This window comes from Manis pentadactyla, chromosome 5, assembly GCF_030020395.1.
Source record: "Manis pentadactyla isolate mManPen7 chromosome 5, mManPen7.hap1, whole genome shotgun sequence".
Classification (NCBI taxonomy): domain Eukaryota; kingdom Metazoa; phylum Chordata; class Mammalia; order Pholidota; family Manidae; genus Manis; species Manis pentadactyla.
In genome coordinates, this window is record NC_080023.1 from 32,255,632 (window position 1) to 32,273,100 (window position 17,469).

The window sequence follows — 17,469 nt, forward strand, 5'->3', positions numbered from 1 at the left end:
CGAAGGAAGGACAGGGATCGAGAGAACCCCGAGACCCGTCCCGGCCGGGGAGGCGCCCTCCGACTCTCCGCAGGCACCGAGCTGGGAAAGCAGAGCCCCCGGGGAAGGGTCTGCAGCTCAGCAGGGGCCCCAGCCTGGGGGGCGGCGGTGCCCGGGAGCCCGGCAGCGCTCGGAGGCTGGGGCGCGGCGCACGCGAGGCGGGGCTCCCCTCGGACCGGCCGCGGGGCGGGGCAGCCGGGCCCGTCTGCCTCGGGTGCCCCTGCCGGCCCGCCCTCCGGCCGCGTCCCCGCCGGCCCTGCCGACGTGGCGGGGCGGGACCCGCCGGGCGCTCCCGCGCACACTCGGCCGCCTGAGCGGTAAGAACCCCGAGCACACTCTCCCCATCCCATCCCCTTCCCTGGCGGGCGGGGGCCGCGCAGCGGGGTGGGGGACACCTTGCTGGCGCGCCGTGTCCTGGCCCCCAGTCCTGCCCGCGGCGCTCGTGAGAAGCCATCGTTAGTGACAGGCTAGAGGGACTTGGCACCGGGCGCGGAACCCGGGAGGACCGGGCTTGGGGTGAAGGTCCGGGGGCGCAGGCGGCGCGGCCGAGGGCCCTGCGTGGGCGCGGGCGTGTGAGTGTGTGTGTGTGAGTGTGTGTCGCTCCGGGTCCACGCTCATGCACACACCCACACGCCCGCACTCCGAGTCTGCCCCCTCGGCCGACGTGAACCTCCGCGGAGCCTGCCTGTGCTTCCGAAGTATCCGGTCCCGGCACCAAGCACGTCTGAAAGTTCCCCAGTGCCCCAGGTCCCAGTCAGAGCAATCTGCAGGATGCCGCAGCCGAGGGCACAGAGGGCACCGAGGGAGCAAGTCGCCTTAACGCAAAGGCCGCATCCCGGGGTTCGCCTGCCCTTGGCCTCAGAAAACCGAGCTCAGGCCTTGACCTCCCACTTAAGCCCATCATCTCTCCCCCTGTAGACCCATGCCCTGCCTGGTCTCCCACCCCAGTCGGCACCCTAAATTAAGCTAGCACCACTCCAATTCACAGCCTGGGGTTTCAGCCCAGCTCCCAACCCGCACACCCAATGGGCTCATCTTCTCCCCTGTAATCTGGTGAGTATTTCCAGCCATCTCAGGTGCCCCCTGCACTGCACAGCCCTTTCCTTGAGTAGGAGGACATCTCCCTATAAGCTGCAGGGGCCATATATATATCCTACTGGTCCCATCAATTTCCATCCTAAGTATCTCGAGAGATACAAGCCGGTAGCTTTTTCAATCAATGTCTCTTTATCCCCACGAAACCTCAGCCAACCAGAGGTAACTGCGGAGACAGGATTTCTCCTCAGAGGCCTCTTCCTGCCATCTTTTCCACCTAGTGCCGGCTTCTTACCTCACTCATACTCATTCCCAGTGCTCTCCTTCCCTTTCCTCCATCAAATCCTGAGCTCAGGAAAGGATCTGATAAATTCCTTACGTTGTAAGTCTTAAGCAAAAGAGTGAAACGAACAGGGTGGAATTTGAGGCATAAGGAAGTCAGTGCAGAAGGAATTTGAGGGCGGGAGGGGGCCTTCCTGAATCTCAAGGACTCAGTCCATATAAGTAGCCATTTATTTTTAAGACTAGGCTTATATGAAACATTGTTTCTCTTCAGTCAATATCAAACTATTATTTCAGTTCAGTAAATGTCTGAGGGTCAGAAACCAACCTAAAGTGCTTTTGGTCACAGTCTTAAGAGGAGAGAATGACATGGAGACAAACATTCCTTATGACTGCCATAAAAGTCCATGTAAAGTATTGCAAAAAAAAAAAAAAAAACATGGAAGAGGAAGCAATTAATTCTTTGAAAGAGTGGGGCACATTAAGGAAAACCTCAGCCTGTAAAGTGATATTAGACATTGGGAGACATATAGGGAGTTTGCCAGGCAGTTGGAGGCAGGGCCGCCTGGGCCCAGGAGCCAGCCCAGGCAAAGGCAGGGAGGTGGGAATGTGTCTGAGCTGTGTGGTCACTGATGGACAGTCTGGTGAGGCAGGAGTGGAGGGTGTGTTGAGAGGTGGATAGAGAGATTGGAGCTGGATTATGAGGGGACACAGGGGCCTTGCAAAGCTGTTTAAGCCTCATGGTTTTTAAATGGGAGAAAATAGGTCCCATCTGTGTTTCAAAAAAGTACCCCGCAGGCTAGACTGGATGCAAGTGAGATGGAGGCCCGGCACATGTACTTATCAAGCTGCTTAGGAATTCTTACAACCTAGTTGAGAATGCTGTCACCCAGAGTTTTTATTCCTGCTCCTTCACTGACCAGCACTTTTTTTTAAGTGGAGGCAGTGATTTCACACAGGGTACTGTGTTACCAAATTCTTGTTTGGCTAAATGGGACAACTTTAAAAAATCTGTCCTCTGCACCACTGTTTCATAAAATGAAAAATATTTTAATACCAAGAAAAGTATGAAGGCTAAACTTGCAAGATGAAGGGAGTCCTTTATATTTAATAAATTTAGATTGACAAAAAACTTGCTATCTTGTCCTCATTTTCTCTGTCATCATGGGCTGGTCTGGCAGTCCAGCATTAGGGAACAAAGTATCCAGATCATTTTGGCCAGCCTTACTCTGCAGAGGAGGAAGTGAGGAAGCCCAACAAGAAGGAGTGAGTCATGTGTCCCTAAAGGGACAGAGGGACTGGAGCACAGCTCTTTCCACTTCAGAATACCATCCCTCCCACCCTTCCCGATTCCTCCATGCAACCTCTTGGCCTGGCCGCTCAGACATACAATCTGAATATTTAGAATTAATTCCTGATGTTGGGCATTTGCACATACTCTTATCCCTTCATGCCTTATTAACCATATCAAAGCTATTTTCAAGGTTCTCCCTTGCACAAGATCAGTCTAGTTCAGGCACATGGTTCCCTGACTCGATGTGCTGTTTTACATTATTATTAACCATTTTATGTTAGCTGACATAGTTTCCTGGATCTTCACTGACCAGGAATAAAATGAAAACAGGTTATTCATTTTCGGAAGGATAGTAACCACGTCTTCTGTTTAAAACTTATTTTTGGAGCAATGATATTGTGGCTGCAGTGCAGTACCCTAGCATAGTTCTGGAAGCATTTTAGGTGCTGAATGAATTTACTCATGAAAAACTAACTTATCCACAGCCCACAAAGGCTCCTTTATACTCCACTCTTCCTCTCCTTAGAGTTTACTGAAGAAGCCTCCTTGTTCCTGTGAGTTGAGTCTCCCTAGCATCAAAGCCACAGGACATGGCTGCAGTGATCAACTTTCCAAGCCATAAATCAGGAGAGGTTTGTAAGCCTGACTGCTTAAGAGGCACCCAGGCAGAGATGGGGACTGTCCCAGGAAACACAGCGTGTATCATGATTGTAGTCCTGGTGGACTCCCAACAGTGACTACACAGAAACAGCTATGTATTTAGGACACACATTTCTAATGGCTTCACACACAAGGGCACAGTCTTAAAAATGATACATCTCTCCTGTCATAGTAATATCCCAACAAGGGTCTACTGGAACAAACAAAAAAGATTTTTGGTTTTGATTTGGGCTTAGGGGAAATGTAAGACGTATAACAGGTAGAATTAAATACAGATTGGGGGTATGTACAATGAGAAGTTAAAGTAGGGCTGAATATTACAGTGACCATTTTATTATTGAAACATGTAAAAGTATCTTCCTGAAATTGATAAGTTGTCTGTGAATATTTTTTAACAATATCAGTTCAATAGCTTCCAGCTGTTTTTTGGGGAATTTCTAAAGAAATGGCTTCATCTTTCTAGTTGAATGTGAAGCAGCTGCAGAGAAGAGAGATTTTGTTGCAGCAATTTTTCTACTGTTGAGGTGAACTGACCTAAGGCAATTTGGTGATCAATTTGTTCATATAAATTTGATGAAGTCCTAGCCCTCTGTCCTTTTAGGCTGCTGATGAGGATGGCTCTAGAGGCACAACTCAGCTAACCTTCTAATCAGACATTGGAGTTCTCCCACAATCAGCCAGAAGAACTAGAAAGAACTAGAAAACCTGCGAAGAGCAAAAAACTGCTGGACTCAGTATAATCTTATACCTTGGTAATAGAAGGGCAGAAAGACCTGTACATTATTTCTTGCCAATGCACATATCTTAAGCACCTTCCATTTCACCAGTGAAGAATTATTTCTGATATGCCTTATGCTAATTAGCATACCCTAGGGTATTTGATCAGAGAGGATTATAGTTAAGTGATCTCAAGAGGTGGACACCCAGCTACAGATTTTGAAATGCTAACTAAAGGCCTTTGGAGAGTATATTCCTGAAAAGGGTACTTAAGATGTTAACCAACCACCCCTGGGGTATAAATCACCACTAACCCACATGTATGTCACATGGTATTTGCTGAAGCATTTTATTGTACATTATGAACAGTATTACAACATGTTTAGGGCAAAGCGTATCAACAAAATGTCCATAATGCTTTTTATTTGCCCATGAATGTTTGTCATAGCTAGGTTTATTCTCATGCCCCTGCGTATAGAAAAGTGAAATCATTTGGAGCTCTTTAATAATCTGGATTAATAATAAGGATTTTCAAATTATCTTACAAAGTCCTGAAAATATCAGACTGTGTCTATGACCCGCTATTGATGAATAAATAATAGAAATAAAAGTGATATTGAAGCTTTGTTTATTCATGGACCCCTTCTCCTTATGCCCCTAGGACCCAGGCAAGGATAGGATAAATTAAGACCAAGAAATCTTTAGGCCATGGCAGTCAGTCAATATCCTAGACCGTGGGTTAGCAAACATTTTCTGTAAAGGGCCAGCTAGTAAATGTTTTAGGCTTTGCAACTTTGTGGGCCATATGGTCTCTGTCATAACTACTCAGCTCCACTGTTGTAGTGCTGGAGAAGCCATAGACTAAATAAGCAATGAGTGTCTGTGTGCCAATAAAATTTTATTTACCAAAATAGGCGAAGGGTACGATCTGGCCCCCAGGCTGTCGTTTGCCAACCTCCTGTCCTAGGCCAGTCCTGACTCAGCAGTTTCCAAAAAGCTTTTATAAGCTTGCAAATGATAATAGCTTTTCAAGTACCCTCCCTCAATCCCACCCTTTCCCATGAACCACAGTAACTACCCCTTTTCTGTACAGGCCTTGTTTCATTCTTTACTATTTCAACCAGGCATTGACCATGCACATTGGCAGACCATCTCCAACCTTGAATATTTTAAACTCACTATACCAGCCAAAGGCAAATATGCATTTTTTTTTGCCTTTCCCATCTGTAGCCTTGTTTACAGAAGTGTAATTGCAGAACACAGATTTTTGTTTAAGAAGAGCCATTCTAACTCAGTTAACTGGGAGGTGAAGGAAGAAAAGAAACACACATACGGGTCATTTGGAACCACTTACATAAGATACTCCTGATTAGTGAATGGGGTAAAGGCATACTCTATTTGCCTTCATTTCAAATTACATTTTAACTTTAAATCTTCACAAAAATATTAGTCTAATTTAACACATTTGTTGAACATTCCACTGTGTTCAAAACACTGTTAAGTGCTATAAAATATGAAAACAAAGTGAGGAAGTTCCTTGTCTTCACAGAATTTACATTATAACAGGAAAACACCAACAACTAATCAAAAATGATTGTAACTGTCCAGGGGGAGATAGATGCAAAGCACTCTGGGAATTCAGAGGAAGAAAAATCAGAGGAGTTGAGAGTTCCAGTTGGGAAGAACAAAAAATAGAGGAGGTGGTTATTTTAACTGGGCCTTAAATGTGTGAAAAACATTGAACAGCCATCTGAGGGGTTTTTGTGAAAGGCAGGCATTGCACAGATACTTACATTGCCTCATTTAAGATTTTGGAAGGGAATAGTGGGAGATAAGCCTACTGGGATCAGAGTCCAAGGTTCTTGGATGCCATCTGGAGCATGTGGCTTCACCTCAGCAGTAAGTGGGGAGCCCCTGAGGATGCAGGAGCAAGACAGTGGTGTACTAAGAGCAGCAGTGGAGGGCAGAACCCAAATATTGAAATCTATGTGAACCATAATGAGGACCTGATCTAGGGCACTAGCAGTGAGGATAGAAGTAGAAAGGACATAAATTCTGAATAAAGAGCCTCTAGGATGTGAGCACTGGTTGAATGTAAGAGAAAAGACAGCTGGCTTTGCAGGGAGGGCTCTGACATGGCTCTAACATAAAGTCAGACGCAGGTTCAAATCTCAAATCTGCCACTTACTAAAAGTGTAACCTCTGAGCCTCAGTTGCCTCATCTGTAAAATGGAGCTCATGATATCAACTAATAGAAGATAATACATTTAGAGAACCTGAATTTAATAGGTACTTGATAAATAACAGCTGCCAGTCTTATATATTTGTGAGAGAATGAAGGTTTAGTTAATACATTTCTGAGGTTTTAAGCCTGGGTTGTTGAGAAGATATAGGTGCCACTAAAAGAAACACAAAATCTAGAGAAGACCTAGTATTAATAGCAAAACAACAGGTTTCCTTTTGAACAGGAAAAGATGTCCAAGTGGCCATTAGAACTCATCCAAGGTAGAATGTTTTTTATAACAGTGTTATTAAAATTTTAAAGTATATGTATATTTCACATACCATAAAATTCACTCTTTTAACATGTGCAGCTCAGGGGCTCTTAGTTAGCTATTCACAGAGTTGCACAGCCATTACCACTATCTAAATTGAGAGCATTTTCATCACCCTCACAAGAAATTTGTGCTCATTAGCAGTCACTCCTCATCCCCCCTCCCTTCAGTCCTCGGATACTATTAATTTACTTTCTGTCTCTATGAAATAAAGGTAGATATTTGAAACTCACAGCATGTAAGTGGTGAATAATACAGTTGTGAGAAAGGAATGTGATTCACCAAGAGAGAGAATGGAGAGAGGGCAAATAGCCAGACAACCTTGGGGAGTGGCTGTTTGAGGGGAAGAGGGCTAGCATGTGCACCTGAGTTCTAAGCCTGGACCACCAATATGGCCAGAATGCTAAAGGGCTTCTCACAGGCTTGCTTTTAGCAGCAGCCTGAGAGTTGACCAGTTAGTTACACTGAGGTCAACAAAAATACCTACTGGTCTGACTGGAACTTGGTGACTTCTTGTGTGGTGAGAACACTGTGTCAACATTTAAACCTAAGAAAGTTCTCATTTCGACCTAGCCTTCTAGATCTGTGCTCTCCTGTAAGGTAGCCACTAGGCATGCTCCTATGTAAGACTTTAAATTTAAATTATTTAAAATTAAATGAACAATTTAGTTTCTCAGTTGCACTAACCACCTTTCATGTGCTCAAAAGCCACATGTGGCTGTTAGCTACCATGCTGGACTGTGCAGATATAGAATGGTGCTGTTCTACATGATAGCAATAATTTGCAAGTTTGGTGAAGAGTTTTCTGCCTTGTATGTTAATTCATGATGGCTACATTCCTCATTGGGCTTAATACCTCACTTCTTTCCCCTCCATTTCATCCTTCTGTCTCCCTGCCTAAACGATTGTCTAGACAGATCCCAGGCCTTCTCCAGCTGGTACCCAACAGAGCACATTTGTGTGTATATATCTCTTTCTCAATGTGAATCTCTGACGATATTGCAAAGCTAAGTGGGAAGTATTTTTGATAAGCTCTCTGGGATTTTCTATGCTTATTCTCATTATTGCTACAAATATAACTAATGCAGTCACATTAAATAAGTAATTTCATAGATACAGTTGATAGACTTAGTTCCACATGTATATCCCTGCATACCAAGTAAGAGACCCATGAAAGTTTAAAGATAGCTCTGTCGGTTTGTATTGATTTCCTATTGCTACTGTAACAAGTTACAATAAACTTAGTGACTTATAACCACATAAATTTAAAATCTTACGGTTCTGGAAATGAGAAGTCCAAAATCAGTTTCTTGGGTCTAATGTCCAGGTGTTGGTAGGGCTGCTTCCTCCTGGAGTCTCTGAGGGGAACCTGGCTTCGTGTGTGCTGAGGGGAGAATGTTTTCATCGACTCTTTCAGCTCCTAGTGGCCGCCCACATTCCTCTGCTTGTGGCTCCTCCTTCATCTTCAAGCGCATCACTCCAATCTTGGCTTCTGTCATCACAACACCTTTTCTTCTTTGTAGTCCAATCTCCCTCTGCTTCTCTCTGATAAGAACACTAGTGATTTCATTCAGGACCCACCCAGATCATCCAAAATAATCTCCCCATCTCGAGATCTTGAGTCATATCTGCAAAGTCCCCTTTGCCGTATAAGGTAACATTCACAGGTTCCAGGGATTAAGATATGGGTGTCTTTGGGGACCATGATTAGCCTACCCCAAGGTTACATTAAGTTACTTATTGGTAGAAGAAAGTTTACCCCTACCAGACTTCATTTAATTCTTCAGGGCTTTGAATTAAAGTTCAACAATTCAGATTAACCATAAAGTGTGTGTTTGCAATCCTGTTGACAGATATTACAATGTCTGATGATGCTGGTGACACCTTAGATACTGGAGACAAAGCAGAAATTACTGAGAATCCCAGTAGTGATGCTTTACCCAAAGATGCAGAAGTGCACTGTGATTCAACTACCGTTTCAAATGAGCCAACACTGGCTGACTGCGAAGGAGATGTGCATGAAGATGCACCCATCCAGAATGCAGAGACTGCTACCACGGAGGACCCTGAGCAGCCCAAACACACCATGGAGCCCCCTGTCAATGGAGAAGTGACTGAGGATGTGCTTGCCGAGTGTGTTGACTCCGTCAGCCTCGAGGCAGAGGCTGGATCTGAAATACCCCTGAAAGAACAGAATAATCTGGTAGGAGTAGTTCGTTTAACTCAGTTTGACCCAAGTTCTTACTGATACCTGCCATGGGCACAGATTTGTGCCAGGCTCTGTGGGGGGATTGGGGGTTCATAATATGCCATGACATCACCTGTGTCATCAAAAATGCATTGTGTGGTGAGAAAATGCATATACAAGAATAATTGTTCATTATAATATTTGCATTTTGATAACTGCGTTGTTAATAATACTAACAGCCACCAATTATTGGGCACCTCCTGTGGGCCAGGCATTCTGCTAGCCACTTCATATGTTATGTCATTCACTCCATACAACAGTTCTTTGAGGTTCTAAGCTGGATATTATTAACCCCAACTTATTGACTGGGCAATCAGGTTCACAGATATTAAGCAACCCAGTAAGATATTAAACTACTCAGTAATAAACGAAAGATATAATAATAAACAAAAGGAGTCCAAATTATTAAGCTGAATTCCACCCTAAACAAGTCAATGTTTCTTTAATATCACTTAAATTTTAATGCATATTTACAGATACACTATGGAGATCTTAATTATTCCGATCACTGTTTTATCATCATATCCCACCTTCCAGGAAGACAGAGGTAGAGTGCATTCATTGCCTCTTCCCTTCGGTGCCTGCACCTGTTTCTCTGGAGGGTAAGATAGGCCACTGTCTCCCAGTGGGTACCTGTGCCACATCAATATGAGCATCGAGCTGGGTTTTCTTGACATCTTCACTTCCATCCACATGGGAACTGGCAGGGATAGAAAGGCACTTGGCATTGAAAGGAGGTGTGCCACTCTCCTCCAGTCCTGCCTTCTAGAGTGGTGATGTAGGACCAGGGAACTGGGGTCTTCCCTCAGCCAGCCCCACCCCTGCTCATCCTGGACTCTGCTGCATGCAGTGAGGGAGGGCAACTCAACAGCGAACCAGAGGGCCTGGGAGTTCACCCTCCAATCTGTCGTTAATGCTTTAGTTCAGGCAAGACAGCGAATTTCTCTGTGCCTCACTTTTTTCCCTTTATAAAATGAAGAACTGTGCATGAAGACCACTAGGTATCCTTCTGACTAATGTTTGTGATTCTTTTATTTAAAATCAGGCTTCTTGTGCCCCAGTTTGCTCAAGGAATCTGATTCTTAGAACTGTTCTAAAGTGAGATGGGCTTCCTCAGGGAAGAGGGTGCTTTCCATGACTGGAGATGTTTAAACAAAAGCAAACAATCATTTTTCAGGGATGTCATGGAGAGGATTTGAGGACCAGCTAGAAGTTTGGGTCAGATATGGTAAACATATGTGCAAAATTTGTTTGAGTTCTGAGAGTTCACAGACGCTTTGAAGCCATCCTTGGATCCCTTTAGGGAGTAAGAACTCCTAGACCAGAGGTTCTGAATTTTAGCCGAACATTTCAACATCTCCAGCATTGGGAGAGCTTTAAAAAATACTGATGCTAGGGTCTGTATTCATCTGGGTTCTCCAGAGAAATAAAACCACTACAGTGTGTTTATATATCCTATACCTGAAGTATATATACTTACATGCCTGACTCTGGAACCTCTTTTCCCTCCATGCTTTCTTTCTGTCGTGCGGAGAATTGGTTCCCAATTTTTATTTTAAGTGCTACTTTTCATAAATATCCTTGTACATTAAGAAAAGTATATCTTAGTCATACCATTCTGACCTGAGATGACTTAAAAAAACTGCAGAAGCTCCACTAATCCCAAATATATATGCTCCTGATGGATAGATTATACATTCCAAGTTCAGGCTTCTCATAATTATAACAAGATTGTCAATAAAGATAGCACAAGAAAAAGTCAGCATGCCTTCTACACATCTGCCTTCTTAAATTTTTTTGAGCAAATCGAGGTAAAACGTGCTTTTGAAAGTTCTTCATAAATGTCCTTAATGCTGCAGAGGGTTGGAGCTGATGGCCTCCTCTCCCTGTACAGCACTGATAGCTTTCAAAGACTTGGAAAATGTGAGCATTTCCTCATAATGAAGCATGCCAAAAGTATATGGGTGGAACTGCAAATACTGGCCAGAGAGTTGGGACCGTGGCTGTGACTGTGTGTGTGTGGCATTGCATCAGGTCAGAGAGAACCATGGTGTGGAAGGAATTCCTGAGTTTGTTCTAAGAAGGCAGAAAGGTATATGGCTAGCTGGAAGGGCCTGAGAGAAGAGGATATCTCTGTCACCCAGGTCATATTTAAATCCTTCTAAGTAGGTGCAAATTTAGTATCTTTTTAAGAATTACCAGAAAGGGGGATTCTACTATCTCTATCGATAACCTATCCTTTTATCTTAAGTTAATATTAGGAGAAGTCAATCCCATGCTTCATCTGCAAGCATTGTTCATTTGCTCTATTTTATTTGCCCTTTGCCAGACACTTATAAAAAGTCCTTCTACAGTGATGAAAACAACTATTGTTCTGTTGATCCAGAAAATGAATTCTACAAAAAATCATGAATCAAAAATTCGTCTATAAATTGGCTGTTTGAATCTTTGCAGGTCCCATGGAAAAAGGCCACACTCAAAAGCCTATTTGATTCCAGGTATATCTGAGCCTAAAAGAGCCTCAACACCCCTTTAAAACCTCTCTTGGAAAATATTTTTTAAAAAAACAAAACAGCAGATAAGCCTTTGAGGAAGTATAAACCAGTATTGTCTAGGACACACTCGATTTTGTGATAATATGTGTAAATGTATCTGTTTTTCCCCAAGTGATTTGTATCTGCATAGTTCCTTTGGGTCTGGGTCCCCTTAAAATCCACATCATTGGCTTCCCCTTTGCCTGAGTCAGCATGGCAGCCATAGCTTGGCAGGAAGGATGGTGTGACTAGGAGGAGGCCTGGGGAAGAGCAGGAGGACAGTGGCTCTGCCAGCTTTGAAGGATCACACTGTTCACAGTTCATGCACTCAGCGAAGCTCTCTCTATTTTTGGTGCTCCTTCTCTTTCTGGTCCATTGTGATACACAGACTAGAAGCCATTGAATCCACTGTCCAGCACCCATGAGAAATGCTCGCTTGAGCTTTGCAGGTTGGACTAGACTCTCTAAGGCCTTACCAACCCTGTAACAACATGTGTTATTCCCAGGAATCTGGCTCTTGCAACTGTCTTCAGGGTGCCTACAGCCTAGTTGGGGAAGGCAGTACTGTACAAAAGCAATTACAGTTTTCCCTGTAGTACTAGATAGGACAGGCACAGGGAAGACTTAGACGAAACAGTTAAATCAGTCTCAAGGAAGGAGGAGTCAAGAAAGTCTTCAGCCTCAATTCAGAGAAGTTTGTCTTGGGTGCCAATCAGGAGTGGCATTTATTCCCAGAGATTTTGCAGGACCTCAGTATATACTAAGAGATCCAATCTAGATGAAATTTATATAAATTTTAACGCCTAGAAATGTTACCCAGAGTACAAAAGACTCAACCTTACTGACCAAAACCAACTCATAAGACCAATTATTAAGGTAAATAATTTCAATATTACTGTGTTGCTTTGAGATGCTCTTGAAGGAAAGCATTGACTACCAATGTATCTCTCCCTAGAAAGGAAAAGCAAAATGTTTAAGAGCTATTAAATTGTTCTTGAGGGAGACAAAGAAGAGAGAACATAAGCTAAGAAATGCTGATGACAGGTTTTTGCCTCTTAAATGAGTGAGTGGAGTTGGCTTCCATTTTGTTTGCATATTTGCTCTTTTAAGCCTGCTTTACATAACGGCACTCAGATTTTAGCTTGGACAACCAGACAGATGCTGGTGCCATTCAACCATAGGGCAGCACTTCCTAAACCTAGTGGTGTACTGGAATCACTTGGGGAGCTTGTTAAAATTCAGATTCCTGGGCTCTACACTGAGATATTCTTATTCAAAAGATCACAGTGGATGTCAAGACTCTATATTTTCAATACATTCCCTAGAGGATGTTCTTGCAGTCAGTCTGTGGACCAGTGTTTGGGAACCGCTAATGCTAGGACAGAGGAAGGGTTAGTTGGGGGACCAGGTGAGATTGAGAAGATGGTGAGTCTAGTATTGAACATGCCATGGGACACCCAAGTGAAGATATTTTGTGGACAGTTGGTTTTAATGGTCTGGAGCCTAGGAAAGAGACAGATTTAGAAGCCGTCAGGACTTGGATGCTACTTAGGTAATGGAAGAGGGTAAGACTTCCCAGAAGTTATATTTAAATAAAGAAGCACAGAGACCAAGGACTTGGTCCTGGAATGCTCCTGTCTCTGACCCAATTTGGTCGCACACAGCTCTTAAGATTCTTTATGGCAGATCTTTTTGATATGGTAGCCAGCAAAGTTTAGATAGTGAGAGTTACCTCTTCTCTCCATAATCTCACCATCACATTCTATAAGTGAAATCAAATCTCAATTTACATTGTGCCATACTGAGACTTTTAAATTAAGCAATTAACAAGAAAGTTAAGAGCAGTTCATGAGAACTGTTTTTCACGTAGGCTTGGAATGCCCTATGATTCTGTCCTCTTAGGTGCTTTGACCACCACCCTGAGTGTAAAGCTTCACTCAAGCCAATGCCTATCATTCTGGAGGTGGGATTTTTTCCCTTATAGCTGGCATCAAGAAACCAGAATTCCCCAGAGTTCAGAGCTGGATGGAAACCATTTAGCACAAGGCAAAATCCTTTCTTATACCCAGTTCATATAAAGGCAGAAAGAGGCTCTGAAATATACTTAACCATCCACAAATCTTGAATACTTTTAATTTCACCATCTAGAACCCTTTTCAGATATCAGAATGCTAATTTAATAGTCCACCATGTTTACCAGTTAAAACCCATTTCTGCAATTCGGTATACTAATTAGCAAAGCATCAGGTGTTAACAGAGCTGTAGATAATAGAAGTGCTCTTTATAGCTGCCTCTGGAGTATAGCTATTCTGATTAGGATGCCAGCTGACCCTGGACTATGCATATTTTATTGGAATGCTGGCAGCAGTGAGATTGTAGGTTAATCTAAGGAGCCTCCATAAGATAATATGCATACAGAAACTTTCAAAAGTAAACTAAAATCATAATAAAGGATGAACAAAAAAAGTAAGTTAGGAGATAGGGCATGGAAGCCATCAGAATAGAGTGTTGTAAGAATGTAAAAGTGGTTGAGCTTCCTCTGCTACTGAAAGGTCAAGAAATAAAATGAGTAAAATGAGCCATGGCTTTGACAACAAGGAAGCCAATGTGGCCTTGCTGAGAATGGTTTCATGAAGTGGTAGCCATGGGAGAGTGACTGCGGTCGGGGAGGAGAGAAGGGAGGGTGGGTATAGAAGGTAGGAACTTTTTTCTTAAGAGGAGGGGAAGAAAGATGTAGAGCAGAAACCAGGTTTGTTTGATAGAAATGTTTTATCATGATTTCCATTTGTTGGTTTTAAGATGGAGGAATCATGTGCATGATTAAGTGCAGGAAGTAGCCAATAGAGAAAGGCTGAAAAGCCAGGAAAGAAGGGGAAAAAAACCACCCCAGGCCCAGAGGAGTTCGAGTGGATGTGATCATTTCAGCGAAGAGGAGGACATCACTTCCAAATGAGAGAAGGGAAGAAAGTAGTTGGGGGAGCAGGGGTCAGGTAAGTTAGATTTGTGTTTAGATGGGTTTCTGGTATAGGCTAGTGTATGTTTTGTGTATAAAAAGGACAACTCAGACTCTTAATTAATTTTTAATTTGGTTTGAACAATTAATGTTCAATTTATTAAGGTTCCAAATACAAAAATTCAGCTCATCCTAAGCTTTCTGTTCATCTCACAAATCTTACTCTATTTAGAAGTCTAGCAAAATTGAACAGTCACTTTCAAGGGAGTTTTTGATTAATGCTCGGTCATTTTTACCAGTTTAAACACATTCAAATATTTTTATATTCCATTCACAAATGTAATATATCCTATTTCCTTTTTAAGTACATCATTTATTGACTTAAACAAAACCTTGCTGAGAACTTAAGAATTGCTATAAATCTACTAAATTAAATTTGTAGAGTGGACCTAAAGACCTCTTAGATGTTATAATACTATAAACTTAGGATGATTTCAACTTAAAATCAGAAGTCTAATAATTCAGTTATTCATTTTAAATTGGTTTTCAAAAATTGCCACTCTAATTTGTCAAGTTCCTTAAATATTAATAGTAAAGAAGAGACCAAATATGCATGAAAATATTAGTAACATGACTTAGGTGCTTTAAACCTTTCCATATTTAATTTTAAATCTTCTCAGAATTGAATGATTCATAGTCACCAAGGAAGAAAATTACCTGGAATTAACTGAGGCCATTTTCAAGCAAATATTTTGACAGAACTCTAGGGATCCAGAGTAATTTACCTCCTCCCCAATGTCCCCTAAGCCCCTTTTTAGAGCAGCTATGGCATGAGTTAGGAAACTTAAAAAGGGTTTGTTCCCACAGCTCCCATTGCCCACACACCCCTAGATATAAGTTATGCAAATTAGAATTAGTATTTGATTCTTGATCTGAGGAAATATAGGACAACCAGGTTGATCTTTGATCTTAAGACAGCACCTATATTCCCATCTAAGTGTCACAGACTTTTGACCTTGATAGAATTCTAAGATTTGTACATTTTTTTCTATTGAATTATATATACCTTGGAACTTGATCACCTGAAATAAATAAATGTGTTTTCTATGTAATGATAAAGATCTGTATTAAAATGGAACACCTGCTATGCAAATGTCTTTACTATTTAAGGAACTTTGAATTTGATGGAATCTTGATTCTGATCACTCCAAGTCTGATTTGCTGTTGTAATATGATGTCATTCTTCTGAGAGTTTGGGGGAGGAGGCAGGAAGTGAAGAGAGTTCTCATGAGGTGGTTTCTGTTTCCTCTGTGAATTAGGATGTGATGCTGTCTTGTCTGTTAAAGGAAGTGGGGGGGTTTACATGGGGTGAGTGTGAGAAAGAAGTTTTACAATAACTGTATTTGGTAATGGGAGTTCTTAGTAGATCCACGCTGCCTACTTCATAGTCTCATAAGTGTGCAGCGTTAAAGCCATTTAAAGTGGAGACAATACTCAAGATGAGATATATTTATAATTCATATTGAACATCTAGTTTATATAGTTTTTATATTGAATGTGCACACTTAATCATTTAAGTATTTGCCATTGACACAAATATTCTTTGTAGCTGATCATGAGGTCACAGCTCAATGTCAAAGGCACTTTATTAATAACGCAATTGAAGTAATCATACTGCAAAAATTTCTAGACTCATTTAACATTTATTTCCATTTGCTAGTCAATTACCAGCTGTCAGAGTATATTAAATATTATCAGAAGTTGTCCACCCTAAGTGTATTAACTCTCCCTAATCACACAGGTAGTGATTTATCCCATGAAAGAATGATATTAATCACCAACTTACAGCTGTCTTCATGATGGTATAAAATTGCCACTGCTTCCATTGTAGAAGTGAAGTAAATCAATGTAGACACAAAAATTAAAGCAGATAGTCATGAATCATGAGTGTTTCCATTCATATTAACAAGCTTCTCATTGTTTCCAGACAGAAAAAACGTGGAAGCCAACTTTATAAGCTTTTTGCTTCTTAGTGTTAAAAATGTAGTTTCTTATTATTATTATTACTAGTTAACATTGATAGAGTATTTATTAAGCACTATGCTCAAAGCTTTATGTGAATTATTTCCTTTAATTGTCTCAATAACCCTGTGAGGTTATTGGTTCTTATGCTACCATACCTTGCATTTTGTAATGAGTAAATAATCACTTTAAAGACTTGAGTAACTTGTTGCCCAAAATGGTAGAGCCTAGAGTCAAACCCAAGCAGTTTAAGTCCATAACCTTTTCTTTTGCCCTGTAGTCTACACTGATGGATGGTGCTTGATATTTTTTAGGTGAATCAGTTAGGAATGTGTTCGGGTGCAAGTAACAAAAATCCAACATATAGTAGCTCACAAAATAAGCAATTTTTTTTTCACTTAACAGAAAGGATGGAGATGGAAACTACTTACATTGTCTTAGCAGGTCAGCAGTGTCAGGATCAGTGACCCTGTGATTCCCTGGCCTTTCCTTCATGACAGCAAAAAGGGCTGCTTCAGTTTCAGGCATCATGTCCACATTCAGAACAGGAAAGAGGTGGGGGGGAACAGTTGAAACCATCTATAGCTATGTAATTTATCATGAAAGCAAACCTTTTCCCTTTTCTGTCTGTAATTAATACTGTTTCATATGGCCACCCTTACCCACCAAAGATGGAAGGAGTTGGGGACTAATGGATCAGGCTTGGGTCAAAAGATAGAAAATTTGCAGACTGTAGGTAGTTTTCACATCCTCCTTAACTTTCTTTCTTCCTCTCTCCCTTCCTCCCTTCCTTCCTTCCTTTCTTATGAAAGACCTGTGATTCTCCAGCTCCTTATATATTAACCCCTAATGTATTTTTGCCCATTTTCTAGAATGTATTTCTGCATAAGGGAAAGCTGTGGTTCTACTAATTGAGTCAGGATTCATTGGTGCAAGTAAGAAGAACTATTGTACACCTAAGAAAGTGGATGAATGTCAGCCATTTATTCAACAAATAAATGCCATGTACTCTTTCTATGCTATGTGCTCTTTTAGGCTCTGAGGATACATCAGTGAACAAAACGTTTTTAAAAAAGAGAGCTGGACTGACTGACTGATTGTGGAGGGATCTCATGGAACCCAAAGATCAG

At 41.9% G+C, this 17,469-nt stretch overlaps 1 protein-coding gene across 7 annotated transcripts in view; it reads left to right on the top strand.

Moving 5' to 3' along the window:
* The first annotated feature begins 208 nt into the window (after positions 1–208).
* FAM114A1 (family with sequence similarity 114 member A1) overlaps positions 209–17,469 on the top strand; it is a 69,589-nt gene continuing 52,328 nt past the window's right edge. For 5 of the 7 annotated variants that reach the window (XM_057502153.1, XM_036908476.2, XM_036908477.2 and 2 more), the window contains exons 1-2: positions 210–356; positions 8,436–8,785. In XM_057502153.1, coding sequence (XP_057358136.1) covers positions 8,444–8,785 — 342 coding nt within the window. In that variant the 5' untranslated portion in view covers positions 210–356; positions 8,436–8,443. Of the gene's footprint in view, positions 357–8,435; positions 8,786–17,469 lie in introns of all 7 variants that reach the window. The other 2 variants (XM_057502152.1, XM_057502151.1) reach the window with 1 other exon arrangement.